At 44.2% G+C, this 15,782-nt stretch overlaps 1 protein-coding gene across 2 annotated transcripts; it reads right to left on the reverse strand.

The window, feature by feature from the left end:
- Positions 1-294: 294 nt before the first annotated feature.
- Positions 295-15,516, reverse strand: LOC145391261 (putative ribosome production factor 1). 2 transcript variants are annotated; one of them, XM_080265936.1, is made up of 6 exons: positions 15,362-15,516; positions 12,630-12,863; positions 10,744-10,897; positions 7,571-7,682; positions 3,270-3,422; positions 295-1,460 (listed from the first exon to the last, which is right to left on the reverse strand). In XM_080265936.1, exons 1-6 carry the CDS (start codon positions 15,512-15,514, stop codon positions 1,301-1,303), a joined length of 966 nt encoding a protein of 321 aa, XP_080122062.1. In that variant the 5' UTR covers positions 15,515-15,516; the 3' UTR covers positions 295-1,300. The 2 variants fall into 2 exon arrangements, with proteins under 2 accessions (XP_080122062.1, XP_080122063.1); XM_080265937.1 differs by lacking the exon at positions 15,362-15,516 and adding an exon at positions 14,857-14,947.
- Positions 15,517-15,782: the final 266 nt, after the last annotated feature.

Below are 15,782 nucleotides of genomic sequence, written 5' to 3' on the forward strand. Positions count from 1 at the left end.
AATACTGTATAGTGCCATGTGACTAAGCATATGGCAACAGAAATGGAAACTGTAGTCCTCCTGAATCCCTTGAAGCTGGTGATGTGTTTTATTACTTTATCTATCTATCTATCTATTGCCAGATGCCTTAATCCCGTAAAAGGTGGCCACAAACAAATCACCTCCATGTCACCCTGTCCCCCGCCATTTCACTGCCCTGCTCCCAGCTCACACCACCCTCTCTCATATACCTCTCCACTCCATCCCTCCATCTCATCCTTGGCCTCCCCCTCCCTCTCCCCCCTTCCACCTCACTCATATACACTCTCCTCGTCAGTCTCTCACTCTCCATCCTCTCCACATGGCCAAACCACCTCAATGTGTTTCTCCTAATGCTCTCTCAAGATTAATTTATTCAGCTTACAACAGACCTCTGGTAGTGATGGAGTTTAGGATGGCAGTGACTAGCCTATCTGGTTCAATGTCACTCTAATGCTGAATAAAACTATGTGAAGGTGGCACAAATAAAATTAAAAATACAAGACTATATTAAAGTGGTTGTAGTGACTGTCTTTAGAGAGCAGGACACCTCTCGTCAAATGCACAGCATGTTGTTTTCCTGCGATGAGGATAACAAGTGGGGATGAAAAACCTGAGTGCTTTCCATTTTTAATTACTCAGTGCTCAGCATTTAATATTATATACTAACATGATAAATTCTGAATCAATGTTATGTATTAGCCCTGGAGGTAAACAACATGGTAATGGGGCAGTATTGTACAATTCTGCTATATTCTGTTCATTTTAATAACACCTAAAACTGCCACCTCAGCATCTTGAGTGCCAACCTATAACAAGATATTACCATTACAGTACTTGGTATAAGGATGTGATGTGGAAAGCATGAATACCTGCAGTACATGTATCATCTTATTCTGCCACTGGGCTATGAAAAATAAACTGCAAAAGGACAAAAACCTCTTGCCAAGTAAAGGTGAACAAACTATAGAAATACTGAAACAATCTATTGCCCAACGCCTTAATCCTGTAAGGGGTGGCCACAAACAAATTGCCTCCATGTCGTCCTGTCCCCCACCATTTCATTGCCCTGCTCCATGCTCACACAATCCCCTCTCTCATATACCTCTCCACTCCATCCTTCCACCTCATCCTTGGCCTCCCCCTCCCTCTCCCCCCTCCACCTCACTCACACTGAAAATACTAAAACAGAGATGGAATTTTCAGCCAAGTTAGAGAGGAGAGAGCACAGTAGCATTTGACCGGGCATTCTGACACACCACAAACTCCAGCCAAACAGTTGCTAGAGGAAGAACCGTCTTCGTGATGTCTCCATATCGTGTCTCTTCAGCACCCACTCGTAGTCACCCTCAAACGCTCCCTGTTGCAGCCACTGTAGTTTCAGAGTAAACCTCGGACCCAGCTCACGTAGCTTCACTTTCTCTGTGTTCTTGAATTCATACCTGTTGTGGAAAAGAATACATCAGATTGTAATATAATCATCCCCACCTTGATAAGAAGCATTAGGAGAAACACATTAATGTGGTTTGGCCATGTGGAGAGGATGGAGAGTGAGAGACTGATGAGGAGGGTGTACGTGAGTAAGGTGGAGGGGGGGGGAGAGGGAGGGGGAGGCCAAGGATGAGATGAAGGGATGGTGTGGAGAGGTATATGAGAGAGGGGGGTGTGAGGTGGGAGCGGGGCAATGAAATGGAGGGGGTACAGGGGGACATGGAGGCGATTTGTTTGTGTCCACCCCTTATGGGATTAAGGCATCTGGCAATAGATAGATAGATAATACCATAATCATCCTCACCTCTTCTCCAGCCCAAAGATGGAATTAGGACAGGGTCCAGAGAGCAGGAAAAGAGAAAAACACAGGAGAGGGAGAGCTAAACTACAGCATGCCCACTGAAATGGTCCCTACACCCACCCACCAATACCAGACAACATCTCTATCCATCAATGGCCAGATGCCTTAATCCTGCAGAGAGCAGCAACAAATACAGTCAGATAATAACAGACTGACTATCGGATAAGTTTATGTGAAGCTACAGAACGTGGTGAATGTTTCTGGTGTATCCAATAGAGCTAGGACTCCAGGGGCTTGAATGACGAGTGAATGGAAGTGTGGTCAATTGGACTGGGCAAATTTGGGCTGTCTGGAAACTGCTACTCCTTACCCTGCCCTAGGGTGGGAAAGGAGGTCCATATGATGATGATGATGATGATGATGATGATGATGATGATGATGATGAAGAGTTGGACAATATCACAAGCTACAGCATTATCTATCTATTGCCAGATGCCTTAATCCTGTACGGGGTGGTCACAAACAAATTGCCTCAACGTCACCCTGTCCCCCGCCATTTCACTGCCCTGCTCCCAACTCACACACCCCTCTCTCTTATACCTTTCCACTCCATCCCTCCATCTCATCCTTGGCCTCTCCCTCCCTCTCCCCCCTCCACCTCACTCACAAACACTCTCCTCATCAGTCTCTCACTCTCCAACCTCTCCACATGGCCAAAACCACCTCAGATATATATAGACAGATAATGATAGCTGGATAATATTGCTACAGCACAAAGTAAGATAAAAACTGATAGTAGGATAACACTGGTCTGCTAATAACATATATCCAAATGACAACATACAGTGAAATGGAGGAAAGCAAGTACTGAGATGAAGGAAGGAATAAAGGAATGAAGAATGGAAACTGCGCAAAGAAAGGAAGAAGGAAGGATGGTAGAGAACATGGAAGAAGGTAAAACGTATGGAGGAAGGAAGGAAGGAAGGCTGGAACAAAAGAAGGATGGAAACCAATTAACCTATGATGCTTAAAGAGGAAACAATTGTACAAGTATTTGCTGTGGAAAGGAAGGAAGGAACAGAGGAGGGAAGGAAAGGAGAAGGATGGAACAAGTGAATGAAAGACAATGAAGGAAAGAAAGGAGAGAAGGCTGGAACAAGTGAATGAAAGACAATGAAGGAAAGAAAGGAGAAGGATGGAACAAGTGAATGAAAGACAATGAAGGAAAGAAAGGAGAAGGATGAAACAAGTGAATGAAAGACACAATGAAGGAAGGAGAGGAGAGAAGGAAGGTGAATGAAAGACACAATGAAGGAAAGAAAGGAGAAGGATGGAACAAGTGAATAAAGGAGAGAAAAATGAGAAAGAAGGAAGTAGTGAATGAAAGACAATGAAGGAAGGAAAGAAAGGAAGGAAGGAAGGAATAAGTGAATGAAGGGAAGGCATCACACAAACTAACCTGTGATGCCTAAAGAAGATGTAATCCCGCTGGTTGTGGAAGGTACACACTTGGCGTCCCTTGAATTCCGGCTCGTAGTGGAAGAGTGCACCCAACATCCTGGCCACAACCCTGCCTAACCGTGTCTTGAAGTTGTTTAGGATAACCTCGGGTCTGTTTGTGGGAAAAGACTCAGATTAGTGCCCATTACATAAACCAGTCCTGTGTGAGATGGCCCTAGCATGTATTCAATATGGACGGTGGTGGTGTTGTAAAAATACCCCCGCTAATACCAATACACCAGTCCTGTATGAGACAGCCCTAGCATGTATTCAATATCAACGGTGGGTGTTAGCGCCAAAGTGGTGACATGTGGAGATGTAGAAGGACTACTGGGCCCCAAAGGAGGACTACTGGGACTTGGGGATAGGCACTGAAGCCTTTTGCCCGGAGTCAGACACGTAAAAAAATAAATAAATATCTATTACAGGTGCCACAAACAGTCTCCATGTCATCTAGCCACCTTTCCTCCACCTCACACCCCCCTATCACCTCCACTTCATCCCTCAATCTCTCCCTCCCCTCCTCTCCCCTCCCCCCTTCCACTTCATTCACATACATTCTCCTACTCCCTCTCACCTCCGCTTCATCCCTCAATCTTTCCCTCCCCTCCCCCTCTTCCACTTCATTCCCATACATCCTCCTAGTGAGCCTCTCATTCTCTGTACAACTGCCCAAAGAAGTGATGACCCAATTCCCAGAGCCTTTCCCTCACAAGTGGTAGCTTGCAACTGCCATGGCCTAGTTATACTTCCTTTACTGCACACTGAGAAGAGCAGTGTTTAGGTAAACAACACCAAAAAATAATATACAAGTGTTGTTACCATGTCTTCCTGGCATTACATGACAGGAAACCACAATATACTAAAGCTGAGGCTTAGCTACATGAATGAAAGTGTTGCCCCATGAGAAGCGTAGGAACCCGGGGCTAGGCAAGTTGGTCCTGATATTTAAGATGAGAGTGACCAGCCTCACTCATCCCTGAGTGGCATTACATGAGCAATAAACCCCAACCACCCCTTGGATATAAACCTGCACCAGCTCAATCCGATTGGAGCACCGTTATTATCCACTAAACCACCAGGTGTCAAAATTTGGTTATATGGTTACCACCCAGCATAGTAAATGATTTCCTGGTGTACAGGAAACCATTTGGCTTGTCACTCAGTGTAGACTCACCCATATCACATACAATAAAATCTACAGTTAAAAGTCACCACATGTCCAAATCATGAGAGTCATCAAATCATGAAAATAAACAAGTAAAAGTATACTCTTACCCACATTTAAATCTCTCTGTGGGATGAAATTCAGGCGGGAAAACAAAGCCGTGGGCGCTCTGAACAAACACTGAAGTAATAAAAGGCAGCAATGAAGAGTATCCACTGAACTTATTGTAAAAAAAGAAATTATTGGGGAACAACTATACCCTTTTACCTTAACCTGTCCTACAGATTCATCCTGTTGCAGCTTATTTCACACAGTCTAATGGAGGGAGATGGAAGGGGGAGGCCAAGGATGAGATGGAGGGCTGGAGTGGAGAGGTATATGAGAGAAGGAGGTGTGTGCTGGGATCAGGGCAGTGAAATGGCAGGGGACAGGGCAACATGGAGGCGATACGTTTGTGGCCACCGCTTATGGGATTAAGGCGTCTGGCAATAGATAGATAGATTAATGGAGGAAAAAGACAATACTACAGTTCCACTCTATTCCTAAGGCACTTCTTTCTGACTAGCATCATTATTTAGTGGTCCTATATTTTTACAACTTGGCATTCAAGATGGAGATATCGTAATTTTAGACCAAATTAATGTAAAAAAGGGTAACGGGTAGTCATTTTTATTGACAATGAAATTTCAGTATGTAGTGGGTAATTAAGGCACTCCAATCAGGCTCAGCCTGTGTAGGTTTATATCCAAGGGGTGGTTGGGGTTTAATGCTCACATAATGCCACTCAGGGACAAGTGAGGCTGGTCACTCTCATCTTAAATATCAGGACCAACTTGCCTAGCCCCGGGCTCCTACACTCCTCATGGGGCAACACAGAATTAGATGATGAATGATGAAGAGAATCTATAAGGCACTCTCATGAAAGAAGATGGAAAGTATGGTGGTTAAAAGTGAGAGTGACAATCAAGTGAACTAAAGATGAATTGGTTAAAAAAAAAAAAGAGGAAGTATGCATGACAATGAAGGCTGGAAGAGATGCACTCCCACTCACAGCATGATCATGACTATCACAGACATCCTTGGGTGGCCTAAGAATGTCTACTTTAATTGGGCTGCTTGGGCGTGACTGGAAACGTGCCAGAGTTTGCTTACTAATTTGTTTCCCCTGTGAAGGCTCCAGGAGGCTTGCATGAGTCAGCCTTGGTCACCTAATGGCAGCTCTCCATGCTCCTCGATCTCTGGCAGCTTCCCTTTTCAGTCTCTTATCCCTGAGGTCACACTCAATGACCTTGTTCCAGGTCTTTTTCAGTTTACCTCTCGCAACCCCACCCCTAACGTTAACACTTCTCACTTTCTGCACTCAATCATCATCCCCCATCCTCTCCACATGCCCAAACCATCTCAATTTGCCTCTCCTCATCACAACACCAATACACTCCAGTCCCATCCTACAGTGTATTGGTGCTGTAATGAGGAGAGGAAGATTGAGATGGTCTGGGCATGTGGAGAGGATGGGGGATGATAATCAGGTGCAGAAAGAGAGAAGTGTTAACATTTGCGATAGGGTTGGGAGAGGAAGACCAAAAAAGACCTGGAACAAGATCATTGGGTGCAACCTCAATTAATCTAAAACAGTGATGACGAACCGTAATTATATTTTCACAGGATTGGCTTTCTTTTCTTTCTTCAACACCACAAATTAAGTTTGGAGGGCGGGAAAGGTACGGGAAACACATCCAGAAATGGAAAGGGTATTGTCGTCTTGAACTCCCCATTCAGTGGAAAGTTGCCAGACCCAGGGAGTTTTATCTGAAACCTAAAGAATGCGAGTCATCACTTCCTTGGGCAATCATCTATCTACTGTATCTATTGCCAGACATCTTAATCCCATAAGGGGTGGCCACAAACAAATCCCCTCCAAGTCGCCCTGTCCCCTGCCGTTTCACTGCCCTGCTCCCAACTCACACTCCCCTCTCTCATATACCTCTCCACTCCATTCCTCCACCTCATCCTTGGCCTGCCCTTCCCTCTCTCCCCCTCCACCTCACTCCCATACACTCTCCTTGTCAGTCTCTCACTCTCAATCGTACATACATAAAAATACTGCAACACCAAGCTTCCTTCTATGCAATTCCTATACTGAGGTTGACTATGGTGCAGCTATGTTTTCTATGGGCTGAACCTAAACCAAGCGCCAAAACCTGCCAATTACTTTCCAACAGTAGGTGGTGATGACCATCATCCACTCCATGTACTGCTGCCTGCTTCTTCCTTCACCTTTATCATTTTTTTTTTCCCTGTCTGCCCTCCTCTCTTCCTATTTCTCCCATCCTTCTCATTATTTATCATTCTTTTCTTTCCAATTCAGGTGGCTCTACACAATGACAAGCCTAATGGTTTCCTGTAACCCTGGAAACAATTTACAATGCTGGGTGGTAACCATATAATGGGATGATGAGCTATTGGTTAACTGGGAGAGACGAAAATGTGTCCTATGTGGGAACCAAACCTCTGGTCTTCCCTGCAACTCACTATGACAAAATGTTGTCTATTGCAAGGGAACACTATACTCAGTTTTGTTTACTGGGGTGAAGATGCACTTGACAGGCTGGTGATGACTGGCTGAATGCAACATGTCCGAATAACATTTACTAACCCAAATGTCCCCCTCAGTTATCTGTCGTTAATCAATCATGCTGACGAGTAAAGAGATTATGGAGTAATGTTGCATTCAGTGAGTAATCACCAACCTGTCTAGTGCATCTTTGTCTCAATAAAAAAAACTGAGTATAGTTCACTGCATGGGGTGGCCCTGCAGGGACAGTTGCTAACCTGCAGCTGTTGGGTCTGTTTGGCCAGCTGTTGCCATAAAAAGATATCTAAGATGTGCAGAAAAAGCTTTATATTAATGTCTCCTGACTCTATGAATTTCTCAACATAACCAAATCATCTGGTGTTAGCCTAAATATAACTCTTCCCACCACTCTGCCCAGCTGGGTCTTATGGCTGCTTAGGACCTCCAGCCTGTTGGACAATAAGGATTACATTAATGTTGACCAGATTCATGACAGTCACTAGTCTGTCTCTCTCACCTGTGTGCTGTGATCTCCTTGGACCTTCTGCGAATGTCCTTGCATATCTTTGGGTTACTCATCCTGAAGAGTGCCGTGGGACCCTCTGGCAGATGAATGACTAGCAGACCATCTGAAAATGAACAGAAGTTAACCACTTCAATCAGGGTGTGTTCTTTAAGTCTATTTTTGCTTCTACCACATAATTTTATTCAATGCACAGTAGTGAACGAGTTTATTACAGCTATACATGGTAACTGTCCTTCCCTGACTGAAAAGTTTCCCCTAAACTGAATGAAATCCTCTGCAGATATCAATTATAAACTATACTCTTTTTACTTTGGTCTAAAATTAGCATCTCTCCATCTGGGATCCTCAGCCAAAAGAACAGATCAACACTGGAATATGGTACTAGGCATTATTTGTGCTATGTCACTGAAGAGGCCCTCATTAGTCAATGTGGATGTTCTTGTTATACAACAGCGCCTATTACTGAATCAAAATATTTTTCACACAGGGAAAAAAAAATCTTTTCACTAACAAAGTGATCTCTTAAGGCAAACAGAATAATCCGGGTTATACTCTGTTCCCCTGACTTACAGCAATGTCTTTTCTTCTGGACCTGAGCTATGGGCAATAAGCTGCAAAATATCCACCAAGTTAACACTCTGATGGATGTCAGTGCACTTGAACATTTCACTGAGAAATAAGTTGGCACTGATGAACACAATGTATACGGTACGAGTATACCCCGGTTTAACGATGCAATTGGTTAGGTAAAAAACCATTGTTAGGCGGGGTATCATATATCAGGGTAGTTTTAACACGTAAAGTAATGGGATGCATTTTTCAGCCTGGTGTTTCCCCCCCAACAAAATCCAAAATCCACCCAAATGAGTCCCAAAACAGGTTTAAAGCCAATCTACATGGCCTAACAGCTGTAAAAGAAGCTAACCTGAGCCAAACACCTGTAAATAACTCACTAAAAGCAACGAATAAATCTGAAAATAGTCAAGTATAAGCAAGGAAAAAATCAAACTTAGTAAACTGTACCCCCAAATGACAATGTTCACCCCAACTATGGCTAAAACACAATAATCTAAGTCTAAAAACTGTTTATAAATCAACCTAAACACACAATTTTAGTCTAAAATATCATCAAAATCGGTAACAAAAATTAAAACACATTGTTAAACCAGGGTTTGGCCATCGTTAGGCGGGGTATGGTGGTATTTCTACCCCCATCGTTAAGGCAGGGTATTGCATCCAGGCATATCATATATCTGGGTAATACTGTATAATTATGCACTCTTGAAAATGCTGCATCATTGGTGAATTAATTTCTTAAAGTTCTTAGTGTTGCCCTAGCATGGGAAAGGAGGTCCGGATGATGCTGATGATGATCTAAGTGCTCATATTGGTCTCTCAATCGTCTTCAAAGTAGTTACCACCAAACAATTAGGACAATCTGGAGTTTCTAGAGTCAAGTGTCCCTCAAGGTGTTAAGCTTTGAACTAAATAGAAGGAAGAAAATAATATTGTACTCTAGCGGTAGTGCTGCTCTCGGTTGACTGCCCTTTCCTGTTGTTGTTGTTGTAATATTCGCCCCACACTTGTTGGGGTACGGCCAAACAAAAAGCCCGTCAGGGAAGAAGCAGGAATAAAGCTCTCCAATGACAGCATAGCGGGGACAGCAAACTGGTGAATGAGGGAAAGGCGGCAGAGGCAGGGGAAGGTGCGATGGTTGGTGGTGAGATCGGCTGCCCGATGATCGACGAGGCAGGGTGGGGCTTGGCGGTGGATGGTGAGGCCGGCAGCACGATGGTCTAAATGAGGGCAGGGTGGGATGGGAGCCAGGTAGACAGCGCGGCGCCGATGGAGGAGGTGCCGATGAGCTCAGGTGGAAGCCGCCCCGACACTGCCCTCAACCCCCATGCATGTGATGGAAAGGGCGAAAAGGACTCGTCCAGCTCTCCAGCAGCAGCAGGTGGAAGCACAGAGGGGAGGCCCGGTCCTGCTTGTCATAGATGGTACAGCCCCGGTCCATGGTCATGGAGGAGGGAGGGTCATCGGCCGGGTAGTCTAGGGCAGAGGAGCCTCGACCTCCTGGTGGGCAGACCAGGGCACTCCCTCAGATCGAAACGACAGGCCCGTCCCTCGGCTGATACGGCTGCTGTGGAGAGCTGGTCCCGCCGGGAGGTCTTGCCGCGACGAGAGATGGGCTGCAAGTTGCCCTTTCCTCTCTTCCTTCCTTCCTCTTCTCTCTTTCTTTCCTTCTTTCTTTCCTTTTCCCTCTGCCTATGGGAAAACCATTTACTGCGCTGGGTGGTAACCATATAACCAAATTATGGCACCTGGTAGTTTAGTGGGTAATTCAGGTGCTCCAACCGTATTGAGCCGGTGTAGGTTTATATCCAAGGAGTGGTTGGGGTTTATTGCTCAAGTAATGCCACTCAGGGATGAGTGAGGCTGGTCACTCTCAACTTAAATGTCAGGACCAACTTGCCTAGCCCCGGGATCCTACATTCCTCATGGGGCAATGTAGGATTAGATGATGTATGTATGTATGTATGCTCAAGATGAACAGGTTAACAGTTCAATTTGTGTTTGTAAAGTCTGCCAGCTTCCTCTGACTGCCAGTACCAGTTGCAGGGAAAAGTACTGGAAGTGATAGTTTGGAGAATATCATTGGCATGTCTGCTTCAGGTAGGTCTGGTCATGCTAGGTTAGGTTAGCTTTTGTTAATGCCGTGGGTAAATTGAGATGGATTGGGCTGGGCTGTGTTGGGTTGTGTTGTGTTGGGTTGTGTTGTGCTGGGTTGTGCTGGGTTGGGTTGTGCTGGGTTGGGTTGGGTTGGGTTGTGCTGGGTTGGGTTGTGCTGGGTTGGGTTGGGTTGTGCTGGGTTGGGTTGGGTTGTGCTGGGTTGGGTTTGGGTTGGGTTATGTTAGGTAGGGTCAGGCTATGTTAGCTTTAGTTAGGTTGGTGACGTAAGCTAAGCTGGGTTAGGTTAGGTCAAACAGTTAGGCTCACTTGGATTAGATACATATGTAGGTAGGCTAAGTTGGGTTAGGTCAGGCCAGGCATGGTTAGGTCTGCTTTAGTTAGGTGGGTCAGTACGAAGGTTAAGTGAGGCTAGATGAAGCTGGGTCAAGGTACATCAGGTCAGGTTAAGTCAGATCATGAAGACAACCTACTTGGCACTCTCCTGTCCTCGTTAACCACTAGTACGTCGGTGTATCCCTCAGCCCTGGCCCTCGACACCATTTTCTTGATGCTGGACCGTTTTCTCCAGAACAACTTGGCGCCGGGGATGATCTGGCTCAGCTCACGGACGAACTTGACCGTCTTCTGTGGTTGAATATTTATGATTAGTTGCTCATGTGGAGAGGATGGAGAGTGAGAGACTGATAAGGAGAATGTATGTGAGTGAGGTGGAGGGGGGGAGAGGGAGAGGGAGGCCAAGGATGAGATGGAGGGATGGAGTGGAGAGATGTATGAGAGAGGGAGGTGTGAGCTGGGAGCAGGGCAGTGAAATGGTGGGGGACAGGGTGACATGGAGGCGATTAGTTTGTGGCTATCCCCTACGGGATTATGGCGTCTGCCAACAGACAGATAGACAGGCTTTAGTCTATTCACTTAAACCTGGCCTAAAAGAGCCTTATCTCCACCATAACCACTAACCTGATGGTCTTTTATGGACAAATTTTGAAGATTAATTGGGCTATTACTCTTCTCACTTTAACTTGCCCCAAAACTTAATCCATCATGAATCCTGTGATATACAGTAATCACTCAATTATCCGACATAACAGAGCCAAAGGCATGTCCAGATAGTGGCTCCGTCCAGATAATGGCCTTCTCCCCTGGTCCCACTTCTTACATACCCTAACTTTGAAAGCCATTGTAAAAGGTCACTACAGTACATCGTATAACACTTGTTTCTGGTGTTTTACACTACTGTACCTGGTGAAACAAACCTATAAACAACAACCACGCAATTACCATGGTCAAGCAGACCCATCAACCACAGACAAGCAATCACCACAGCAGGGCCAAACCCTGCACCGACATGAAAAAATACCATACTGCACAGTACTGTACATGATAAGACCAGCTACACGCAAAAAAATGCAGTGGGCACACAAAGCATTAAAGCAAAATGGAATAAAATCATGGTAAAACAGAATAAAATCATGGAACAGTACAGTCAGCTGGAATAACACCAGCTACATAAGAAAAAGACAGTGGGCACACGAAACATAATGGTTAAATGGAATAAACTCTTGATAAAACAGAATATCATGGAACAGTACAGCAGACTAGAATAAATCAAGGAACAGTATGGTACAGTCAGCTAGAACAAAATGAAGGTAGCTAACACTTACAATTCATCACAGGGCGTCATGTGGAATAACCCGCTAGCTCCTTGACTGACTGCTGTACTGCGGCTGGCGATGCTGTTGCACTGCACAGTACAGTAAATCACATAATTATAGTCTAGTGGCGTAGGCTACCCTGATAAACTTAGTTGGAAGAGGCATGTGAGGAACAGCAAGACCTGAAGCAGGTAGGCATCACCAAAAAAAGCAACCACATGCACTGCCATGGCAACTTTCACAAAGGAAATGTTTACTCAGTGGCTGTCACACAGAAAATGAGAATGACTGAGAGGGCCTCTAGTGGACAGTGGGTGAACTACAGAGCCAGGCAGTGAGCCGCCACTGGGCTCTTCTCGCCCACCTGGGTAAGAAATGTTCGCTCTGCCAAAATTTCACCCCGGAGGTGAGAAGTTTGTCCGGATATTTTGAAAAAATGTAACAACTAATGGATTAATAGTCAGATCACAGCATACGGATAATGGATATGGTGGATAGTGGATGTCTGGATCATCGGGTGATTACTGTAATAGAAAATTATGGTAACACCAGTACATGGTGTTCACTGTGAAAAGCTATGTAATGGATGCCCAGGTACTGAGCAATGGGAAATAAGCTGCAAAGGGATGAAAAACTCTGTAAAGTGTGTGTGTGTGTGTGTGTGTGTGTGTGTGTGTGTGTGTACCAAAACAACAAATCCTTACCCCACATGGATTATCACTGTGTGTAACCAGGACTTTTGGCACATAGGATTTGGTGAAGTATCCAGCATATGCATCAATAGCCTCTTCCTTCTCCAGCTCCTCGTCCTCCTCCGTAACCATGGTAACGTCAGCCTCACGAAGGGAATCGATGGTGTGGGGGGTTTTCTTGGGGGGAGCAACGTATCCCGGCTGCTTGGCATCTTTCCGTTTCTGTTTCTCTGCTGCAATTCTTTCCTGGAGGATAGAGAGTGAGAGACTGATGAGAAGAGTGTATGTGAGCGAGGTGGAAGGGGGGAGAGGGACGGGGAGGCCAAGGATGAGATGGAGGGATGGAGCAGAGAAAGTATATGAGAGAGGGGGGGGGGTGAATTGGGAGTGGGGCAGTGGAATGGCAGGGGACAGGGCGACGTGAAGGCGATTTGTTTGTGGCCACCCCTTAAGGGATTGAGGCATCTGGCAATAGACAGATAGACATAGATTATACTGTATACAAACGGCACTTTCACCATGCACAAAAAACGACACTCATCCTTCAAAACACCTCATTCATTTTATATATATATGGTGGATCTTAAACAAAGGGAGATTAGATTCATTAATTTGTAAAACTGCATTTCTAACCACCTACAATATTAAACCACCCTACAGTGAGAGAGAGAGAGAGAGAGAGAAAGACGATAATTAGACAGATAGATAGATGGGTAGGCAGATCAACAGACAGATAGACAGGACTAAGTAAACAGAGAGAGAGAGAGAGAGAGAGAGGACTAACAGGCAAACAGCGTGGACGATGTGAGAGTAAGGGGAGGGAGAAAGTGAGCAAATGTGAGAGAGGGGAGTGAAATAAAATGGAGAAAGTGAGAGAGAAAAGGAAAATTATTATAGTATGCTTGGTAATTAATTATGAGAGAGAGAGAGAGAGTCCTTACTGTCATCATCATTCTCATCATCCACTTCATCCTTATCATCATTACCATTAAACATAAATCACTACAAGATCAATCACTGCAATAGATAGAGATAGATAGACTGCAAGATCATCATAAAGCCTGTTACCTTTATCATCATCATTATAATCATTATCATAATCACACTCCAAAGACTAATATAATCAGTAAGGCTTCTTGGAGCACAAAAAAAAGTAAATAAAATCAATAAATAATCCATATGGTAAGTGGTAGGTGGTGGTGACCATCATCCACTCACTTGATGTAGTGCTGCCTGCTTCTTCCTTAGCCTTTATCATTCTTTTTCTGTGCCTGCCCTCCTCTCTTCCTATTTCTCCCATCTTTCCTGTCACTTCTTATTGCTTTTCTTTCCTTTACAGGTGGCTTTACATTGAGTGACAAGCCAAATGGTTTCCTGTAAGCCAAGAAACGATTTACAATGCTGGGTGGTAACCATATAACCAAACCATATGTGCTGCCTACGTGTCAGCAACTAGGTTGCTGGAGGGTTAGTGCCCCTCCCCATAAAACAACTAACTCAAAGTCAAATGGCCACCCCTTACGGGATTATGGCGTCTGGCGATAGACAGATAGATAGTAAGAGCTAAAACAGAAAAATATTTATCTCTATCAGATGCCATGGAATTTTGGTTCTATCATCGTTTCAACCTCTAACAGAATTACGGGTTTTTGCTCCATTTTTTGGGGGTATTTTACAAAATTCTATGACACTTTTCTATGACATTTTCATCATAAATTATATTTATTTTACTCCTGAAGGTTAAGTAAGGTTAGCTTATTTTCAAGAGTAAAATAAAAAATAATTTGCAGCAAAAATGCCATAGAAGAAAAATGTCTTAGATTTTTCTAAAATACCGAAAATATGGATCAAAAACTCGAATTCTGTTAGAGGTTGAAATGATAATTTTACCGGAATTTTTGCTGACTCAGTCCTTTATATTCTATTGGCTCTTCAAACAGTTTAATCTCTTGCTGCTCACTTCAGTCAGAAAAGCACTATTTTGTTTTCTCCTCCTCCTCTCCCACCAGCAAGAAATTTTAGGCATTAACACCCTTGTACAGATGCATTTCCAAAAGCATTTTTCTTTTTCTTAAATAACAGAAGAGGAAGGAAAAACAAATGAATAAAAAAAAATTAAGAAGACCTGACCTAATATATTGAGAAAGTGTCACAGGAAACACTGAAAACACCATGGGGTTATTTTTTTTTATTAGCAAAACAGAGAAAAGAATAAGGAATAAAAAAATAATCCATACACCTGATTACTGGCATCCTCCATTCATTAAAAAATCTGTAACAGTTGGACTTGCACAGCTGTAGGTTGGAGTTTGGGGGAAACCACTACGGGGAAGCAAGTTCCAGAGATGCAGTTAAAGTACCGGTACCTATTACATGGTGCATAGTGCTGCCACCTACTACCAAATGAAGACAATCAGACTGCACAGCTACAAAGTTTCCAAGTCACGTAGATATTTTATAATGTGTAATTCCCCTTCACACTGTCATAGCCCTAAGATAACTGTAACCAACCTAAGATAACTGTAACCAATCTGTTGCTTTGGTGACCGTATGTGGGCCAGGCAGCCTTGCATATGTGGCAGGGAAAATTAGCAGTTGGGTAATTGTAGTTTTTTTCTGGCCAACCCTAACCTAATTAATTAAACGCTGCTATCCCAAGTGATATCCGAAGCTGCAAAAATTCCCACGGCCGTCCAGCTCGGTCATGGAGCCACTTGATGTACCGTAGAGGTGATAATGCCCACCTTCCTCTTCTGGCTCTGCATGGCGATGAACATTTTGGTCCTGGCTGCCTTGTTCTTGATGCCACTAATATTAGATGTGGACGGCATGCTGACCACATTTTCCTCCTCATCACTCCCCTCCACCTCGCCCTTCTTCTTCACGTTCTCCTCCATGGTCGCCGCCATTACTGTGACGTCACGAGTAAATAATAGCAGGGCTCGATGTGTAGCGGAATATGCTCAGCTAGCGCTTTACGTGTGTGTGTGTGTGTGTGTGTGTGTGTGTGTACATTATGACATATCTGCTAAATTTAAAGTCAACGAATGTATATAAAAATGTAGGCCTCGTATATTCTGGAAGCGCCAATTAGGCCATAACTGCAGTATGTGTCACAAAACTTTAAAATGTCAAGGAAAATTGGGAAGTATGCCATATCGCACT

Source organism: Coenobita brevimanus, chromosome 17, assembly GCF_032717465.1.
Source record: "Coenobita brevimanus isolate Jiangsu-jjx chromosome 17, ASM3271746v2, whole genome shotgun sequence".
Lineage (NCBI taxonomy): Eukaryota > Metazoa > Arthropoda > Malacostraca > Decapoda > Coenobitidae > Coenobita > Coenobita brevimanus.

What these genes read in the sequence shown, in the direction of transcription:
- LOC145391261 (XM_080265936.1), bottom strand. Translation starts at nt 15,514, where the DNA reads ATGGAGGAGAACGTGAAGAAGAAGGGCGAGGTGGAGGGGAGTGATGAG. An exon ending in TGCAGAGCCAGAAGAGGAAG is followed by an intron (nt 12,864 to 15,361) that starts GTGGGCATTATC and finishes TCTATCCTCCAG; the next exon opens with GAAAGAATTGCAGCAGAGAA. An exon ending in ACAGTGATAATCCATGTGGG is followed by an intron (nt 10,898 to 12,629) that starts GTAAGGATTTGT and finishes ATTCAACCACAG; the next exon opens with AAGACGGTCAAGTTCGTCCG.